This window comes from Eleutherodactylus coqui, chromosome 1, assembly GCF_035609145.1.
Source record: "Eleutherodactylus coqui strain aEleCoq1 chromosome 1, aEleCoq1.hap1, whole genome shotgun sequence".
NCBI classification, from domain to species: domain Eukaryota; kingdom Metazoa; phylum Chordata; class Amphibia; order Anura; family Eleutherodactylidae; genus Eleutherodactylus; species Eleutherodactylus coqui.
In genome coordinates this window covers 79,174,434-79,182,511 of record NC_089837.1, presented here as the reverse complement: position 1 = coordinate 79,182,511, position 8,078 = coordinate 79,174,434, and the positions used below count along the sequence as shown (strand labels likewise).

The 8,078-nt window shown below is 44.0% G+C and overlaps 1 protein-coding gene across 2 annotated transcripts; it reads left to right on the top strand.

Annotated features, from left to right (window-relative positions):
- The first annotated feature begins 388 nt into the window (after positions 1-388).
- On the top strand, positions 389-7,718 carry LOC136621826 (uncharacterized). Of its 2 annotated transcripts, XR_010791279.1 has the most exons (3): positions 389-630; positions 897-1,191; positions 7,640-7,673. XR_010791279.1 is itself a non-coding variant. In XM_066597598.1 (2 exons), exon 1 carries the CDS (start codon positions 1,685-1,687, stop codon positions 7,040-7,042), a length of 5,358 nt encoding a protein of 1,785 aa, XP_066453695.1. In that variant the 5' UTR covers positions 1,657-1,684; the 3' UTR covers positions 7,043-7,373; positions 7,640-7,718. The 2 variants fall into 2 exon arrangements, 1 of the variants encoding a protein (XP_066453695.1); XM_066597598.1 differs by lacking the exons at positions 389-630; positions 897-1,191 and adding an exon at positions 1,657-7,373 and having other exon boundaries at positions 7,640-7,718.
- Positions 7,719-8,078: the final 360 nt, after the last annotated feature.

Below are 8,078 nucleotides of genomic sequence, written 5' to 3'. Positions count from 1 at the left end.
GAGGCAAAACACTGGGTATTCCTGTTCCATCTATTATAGGACCAAATTCACACCTATTGATCCTTCACATTTAAGAACTAAGAACACAATAGTGAACACTGCTTGTATACACATTTTATGTACACTGTAGTATATCTGGTTTTCATTGGAAACCGCTCAGTCAATATTTTATATAAGTTTTTTTTTTTTTTTTTTTTACATTTTCTTGTAAAAGAGAAATCATTGTTCATAAAGTTAACGTTTTTTTTTTTTTTTTAAAAGTTTTTTTAATGTGCAAAAATTATAGACCACAGCATAATTGTAACAACCTGTAGCATAGTGAACATGTTTGTCATGCCTTTGGCAGTCTCTGTTCAGTAAAATTGTCTGTACTGTATAAGATATATGATATTGCTTTATTTCTGGCATTATTAGATGGACTTTCTGTTAGGGCTCCATCTAGTGTGCATTCACATACTGAGCCTCAGTGTATTTTGTCCTCTGAGGGATGCTGTACCTTTTACCCATGACCTCAGTGACATCATCAGCTCAGCCCACAGTAGCCATTTTCTGGCACATTCCCTCCATGTCTGGACTGCTCTAGAGACCCTCTGCAAACCTTTATTATCCAGGCTCACAGTGGCATCGTCGGTATGTGATAACTTCTACCTGATGTCCTACTCTTAGCATCCTGTGTATATATGTTTCCAGTTCCATCATTATACCACTTCTATAGTTTCTAGTCCTATGTGTGTTATTCAGATAGCATAGCATGTGTCCTAGTGTATGCGCATGCACACTTATCATCCCTCATGGCTGTATTACATGCTTCCTGTCTTCTCACATGTATGTAATGTATTCTATGTACTGCTATGTTAGTGTACATTGCTAAGTGCATCATTTTCTTTGTTCTACAGTTTTACCTCTACCTTGCAATAAAGTTGAAAGCGGACATTGCTCCATCGTCATTGTGTTGCAGGGAAGGTTATCTGCCTGTCTACTTATGCTCCACTCATAGGGAGGACAGAACAGTAAAACGACGGCCACTTACAGACTGGATACCAGTAAAACGACGGCCCCTTCGCAGGCTGGATAGAGAAACAGGGACTTCTCACAGGCTGGACACAGGGCACCAGCAGTCTAGACAGCAGGATACTAAACCACGTTTTGTGCTATACGCAGAGATACTGCTACAGGACGCCCACTACAGCGGTAAGCACGCAAGCTCGTCCGGAGCGTCACCATGTCAACGTTAGAGACTGGACTGTATGAGACAAGGTCTCACATCTCAGCTAGCTCCAGAAGCTCAAAAGGGTCAGTGAGTAGCTCTACAGTAGCCATTGCTCGTGCAAAAGCGGAAGCCGCCAAAATGCGAGTGCATTATGCTGAGCAAGAAAGGCAATTAAAAGTAGAGAAAGCACGCATGGAAGCAGCACTGGAAAAACTATCAGTAGAGAAAGAAGCTGCAGCTGCTGTGGCTGAAGCAGAGGCTTTGGAAGAAGCAGCGATCTACGCAAGTGAAAGATTCAGCAACATGTCTAGGCGCAGTTCTGGTCACCAAGACAATCTCCAGCGTACTTCAGACTATGTTCAGCTACATGCCAACTCGGGTGACGACTCGTGCTCAGATCCGGGAGAGGAGTCAAACCTCCAAAAAAAGCTCCGCCAGCAACCGGTAACACAGCAAGTGACCTCAGCACACCAAATGCCCAACATCAAATTAGATAGCAGTTTGATATTCAGTCGGCCCTCAGTACAACCTAAGCTTGAACCAACAAATGTTTGGAGTACCACGGTCGCCACCAATAAGAATGAACCTTTAGACTGTGACTATTATCATAGCAGCATGTCAAAGAATCGCTGTAACTCAATAGGACCTCCACAAAGCAACTTACCTTCAGATCTACCACGCAGAGATCAAGGTATGACAGACCTCGTCAAATTCTTTGCACGACGTGAGCTAATAACTAAAGGACTCACAAAGTTTAATGACAGACCTGAAGGCTATAGAGCATGGCGTTCGTCATTCAGAAATATGATCAAAGATCTCGACCTGTCTGTAAGTGAAGAAGTCGACCTCCTAGTCAAATGGTTAGGCAACGAGTCAGCAGAACATGCAAAGCGAATTAGAGACATCAACATTAACTACCCAAGCAGAGGACTAAAAATGATATGGGAAAGACTGGAGGAGTGTTATGGCTCAACAGAAGTGGTAGAAAATGCACTCTTCAAAAGGATTGAGGATTTTCCTAAGATTCCCAATAAAGGATTTCAGAAGCTGAGAGAATTAAGTGACCTGCTGATGGAACTCGAAGTTGCTAAAGGTGAGGGAGACTTGCAAGGTCTCGCATTTTTAGACACAGCACGTGGTGTCAACCCCATTGTACAGAAATTACCTTACAGTCTACAAGAAAAGTGGATTACTCAAGGCTCCAAGTACAAACAACAGCACAACTTCTCATTCCCTCCATTCTCCTTTTTTGTGGATTTCATAAGCCAACAATCAAAGACTAGGAACGACCCAAGTTTTGACTTCTCAACATTTGAAACCACTTACATCAGAACTAACAAACCTGCTTCACTTCGTAACCTGAAAGCTACACCTGTTGCAGTACACAAAACCAGCATATCTGCTGTGCATCCCTCAACAAGAGACCCTTGCAAAGACTGCCCTCTACATAAGAAGCCTCACCCATTGCAGAAATGTAGAGGATTCAGGGAAAAAACTCTTAAGGACCGGAAAGCCTTTCTCAAGGAAAACCAGATTTGCTACAAGTGTTGTGCCTCAACATCTCATAGGGCGAAGGACTGTACAGCAAACATCGAGTGTTCAGAATGTCATAGTAAGGAGCATACCACGGCCTTACATCCTGAGCCCGCCCCATGGACTCTCACGCCTTCAGACCAGGCTACAGAGCATGGCGGGGAGGAGAAAGTCACAGTACTTCCTGAAGTGTCACCCCAGTGTACCCAAGTCTGTGGAGAGGGCCTCAGAGGTAAATCCTGCTCTAAGATTTGTCTTGTTAAAGTTTATCCAATTGGACACAAAGAAATGGCTGTAAGGTTGTATACCATTCTTGACGATCAAAGCAACAGGTCCCTTGCCAGCTCTACTTTCTTCGACATCTTCAACATTGAAGGACATAGCTCTCCATATTCACTTAAGACTTGCACAGGTGTGACTGAAGAAGCCGGAAGAAGAGCTACTGGTTTTCAAATAGAATCCATGGATGGTGAAACATCCCTGCCTCTACCTAAACTGATAGAATGTAATCAAATTCCAAACAACAGAGAGGAGATTCCAACGCCTGAAGCGGCATTACCACATAAGCACTTGAAGACCATGGCCCATCTCATCCCTGCCTTAGATCCTAAGGCTCAAATAGTGCTTCTGCTTGGAAGGGACATCATAAGAGTCCACAAGGTCAGAAAACAGGTAAATGGCCCTCAGAATTCTCCATTTGCACAGAAACTAGACCTAGGATGGGTCATTGTAGGTGACGTCTGCCTAGGAAATGTCCACAAACCATCCACGGTAAACTCCTATTGCACTAATACACTGGAAAATGGACGTCCATCCTTCTTCCAGCCTTGTCCTAACAGGTTCCTTATAAGAGACACACCTAGCAGTATTTCATACTCTGACTCTACGGAAATCGGGACCCATTTCTGTGACGAAGACAGAGACCACTTAGGGTGCACAGTGTTCCAGAGGACAAAGGACGACCACAAAATTGCCCCCTCTATTGAAGACGAAGCCTTCTTGGACATAATGGAACAAGGCTTTTTCAAAGATGAAGCAAACAATTGGGTGGCACCACTTCCTTTCAAAACTCAGAGACGCCATCTCCCCGACAACAGAGATCAAGCACTGAAGCGCTTTTTCTCACTCAGACACAACCTTCTAAGAAGGCCAGATATGAGTGAACATTTCTTCACATTCATGGGGAAGATATTTGGAAACGGTCATGCGGAAGTTGCTCCACCTCTAAGAGAAAAGGAGGAACACTGGTACCTGCCAAGCTTTGGTGTCTACCACCCTAAGAAGCCAGGACAGATCCGGGTAGTATTTGACTCCAGTTCACAGTATGAAGGAGTCTCCCTCAATGATGCTCTCATGACCGGACCAGACCTCAATAACACACTATTAGGAGTGCTCATTAGGTTCCGTAAAGGATTAATTTCCATTGTTGCCGACATACAGCAGATGTTTCATTGTTTTCTAGTGAAAGAAGAACATAGGAACTTCTTGAGATTCTTCTGGTTTAAAGACAACGACCAAACCAAAGACATAATGGAATACCGAATGAAAGTACATGTTTTTGGCAACAGCCCATCTCCTGCAGTCGCCATCTATGGACTCAAAAGGTCTGCCCGAGAAGGTGAAGAAGAATATGGACAAGATGTCAGGCAGTTTGTAGAAAGAGACTTTTATGTGGACGATGGCCTGAAATCACTTCCATCACCAGATGCAGCAATCGACCTACTCAGAAGAACCCAAAGTATGCTTGCTTGTTCGAACCTCAAACTCCATAAGATAGCTTCAAACAGCAAGGCTGTCATGAAAGCCTTTCCCACTCAAGATCACGCCAATGACCTGAAGGATCTAGACTTGGCAACGGCCACAATACCCTTGCAGCGCAGCCTAGGGCTCAACTGGGACCTCAACAACGACACCTTTACCTTTCAGGTGGATCAAAAGCCAAAACCATTCACACGACGCGGTGTCCTATCTACGATCAACAGCATCTACGACCCGCTTGGGTTTGCAGCTCCCGTGACCATTCAAGGTAAGATGCTGCTCAGAGACTTGACTGCAGATACATGCGATTGGGACTCCCCACTTTCCCCAGAGAAGGAGACATTGTGGGTAAAGTGGAGAGACTCCCTGGTAGCATTATCCGACCTACACGTTCCTAGGCCGTATGCACACGTGCCTATTGCAGAGGTCAAGTCTAAAGAGCTGTGTGTATTTTGTGATGCCTCAGTGAAAGCAATTGCTGCAGTTGCCTACCTCAAAACGATTGACATTAAGGGCCAGACACATATTGGGTTTGTGATTGGAAAGGCAAAACTGGCACCATCTCCTGAGCCTACCATACCGAGGCTGGAGCTTTGTGCTGCCGTTCTGGCAGTAGAACTAGCTGAACTCATTGTGACAGAAATAGATATGACACTTGATGACACAGAATTTCATACAGATAGCAAAGTAGTGCTGGGCTACATTTACAATGAGTCTAGGAGATTCTATGTGTATGTGCATAACAGAGTCCATAGGATTAGAAAGTCATCAAAACCTACTCAGTGGCGCTATGTACCGACTGATCACAACCCAGCAGATCATGCTACAAGAGCTGTACCAGCACCACTCCTTAAAGATACCACATGGCTCACAGGGCCAACTTTCCTTTATAAACCAGTACTGGATACTCACAAGAAAAGCACCTATGAACTGCTAGACCCAGATTCCGATGCAGAGGTTCGCCCTCAAGTTTCCACGCTCATTACGACACTTTCTAGCAAACAGCTGGGATCTAAACGTTTTAACAGGTTCTCAACTTGGAAGTCACTAAACCGCGCTGTAAGTTGCTTAATTCATATCGCCAGAACCTTCAGAGCCACGCCAGCAAGATCAAGTCATTGCAGAGGTTGGCACCGCTGTCCAAAGGGCTATACAGTGGATGAACTTACACAGGCCAAGGACGTTGTCATCCATTGTGTGCAACAAGAGATTTACGCAAGAGAACTAGAATCACTCCAAAATCAAAAGAATGTGCCTAAAGATAGTTCCCTCAGGAAACTTGACCCATATATAGATGCTAATGGACTGTTGAGAGTTGGAGGACGTGTCTCAAATGCACAGCTTGATAGTAACGAGTGCCATCCTGTAATACTCCCTAACGATCATGTTGCGTCTCTACTTGTGCGGCATTACCATGAACAGACTAAACACCAGGGACGTTTGTTCACTGAGGGAGCTCTATGTACAGCTGGATTTTGGATAGTTGGAGCCAAAAGACTTGTGAGTAATGTCATTTTCAGATGTGTTACATGCCGGAAACTCCGTGGTACGTTTCAGTCGCAGAAAATGGCTAGCCTCCCTGCTGACCGACTCAGCACTGAACCACCGTTCACAAATGTTGGGCTCGACGTGTTTGGCCCATGGTCCGTCACCACGCGGCGCACTAGAGGAGGCGAAGCAAACAGCAAACGCTGGGCTGTCCTATTCACTTGTATGAGCATCAGGGCAGTGCACATAGAAGTTATTGAGTCTTTGGACACATCCAGCTTCATAAATGCATTAAGACGCTTCATTTCTATAAGAGGTCCAGTCAAGCAAATCCGTTCTGATAGAGGTATTAATTTCATTGGAGCGTGCAAAGAGTTGAATATTCCCTCAAACATTGACAGCGACCATGTAAGAAGATATCTTGCGAACCAAGGTTGCACATGGTCATTTAACCCTCCACATTCTTCTCACATGGGCGGCTCATGGGAGCGTATGATCGGCATAGCACGTAGGATCCTTGATTCGATATTCCTCCACGAGGGCACTTCAAGACTCACCCATGAGACCCTCACAACTCTTATGGCTGAAGTAGTAGCTATCAGAAATGCGAGACCATTAATGCCAATATCCAGAGATCCAGATGACCCTCCTTTGCTAACTCCTTCCACTCTACTCACGCAAAAGTTCGATGCAATTACAGCTCCTGCTGGTGAGTTTGATTCTAAAGACTTGTACAAGTGTCAATGGAGACGGGTACAAAGCTTGGCAAATGTGTTTTGGGAAAAGTGGAGGAAACAATACATCTCAACCTTACAGACTAGGAATAAGTGGCATTCCAGTAAACCCAACATGGAAGTTGGCAATGTTGTTCTTGTCAAGGACTCTCAGTCAAAAAGAAACAAATGGCCTATGGGACTCATAACCAAGGTTTTTCCTAGTGAAGACGGGAAAGTCAGAAAGGTGGAAGTCAAATTGTGCAAACAAAATGAGCCTAAACTCTTCTTCAGACCTGTTACAGAACTAATTTTATTACTCACAACGAAGAGGTCTTAATGTGGTAACCTTGGGTTACCAGACGGGGAGTGTCATGCCTTTGGCAGTCTCTGTTCAGTAAAATTGTCTGTACTGTATAAGGTATATGATATTGCTTTATTTCTGGCATTATTAGATGGACTTTCTGTTAGGGCTCCATCTAGTGTGCATTCATATACTGAGCCTCAGTGTATTTTGTCCTCTGAGGGATGCTGTACCTTTTACCCATGACCTCAGTGACATCATCAGCTCAGCCCACAGTAGCCATTTTCTGGCACATTCCCTCCATGTCTGGACTGCTCTAGAGACCCTCTGCAAACCTTTATTATCCAGGCTCACAGTGGCATCGTCGGTATGTGATAACTTCTACCTGATGTCCTACTCTTAGCATCCTGTGTATATATGTTTCCAGTTCCATGATTATACCACTTCTATAGTTTCTAGTCCTATGTGTGTTATTCAGATAGCATAGCATGTGTCCTAGTGTATGCGCATGCACACTTATCATCCCTCATGGCTGTATTACATGCTTCCTGTCTTCTCACATGTATGTAATGTATTCTATGTACTGCTATGTTAGTGTACATTGCTAAGTGCATCATTTTCTTTGTTCTACAGTTTTACCTCTACCTTGCAATAAAGTTGAAAGCGGACATTGCTCCATCGTCATTGTGTTGCAGGGAAGGTTATCTGCCTGTCTACTTATGCTCCACTCATATTTATACTGTATGATGGATGGCGTAAAACAAAATCCCCAATCGCAATGGCAAAATTGGTGTTACTTTCACCCCCAAATAAAATAGATATAAAGTTAATCAATAAGTTATATGTACTCAAATGATCCACAAGAAAACAAGCTCAGTAGTTGCTTGTCACTTCGTTTTAGCTGAAAAGTCACGACTAGTGAGTAACTTCTCGCTCAGTGTAAATAGAATTTGTTCAAACTTTGAACGACTGCCTATTTGCATGCCTGGTTCATTGCTATATATATATTAGACGATCCACATTGTCTGTGAACAGGCCGATGCATCTGTCAGTTATTACACCCTGACCACCC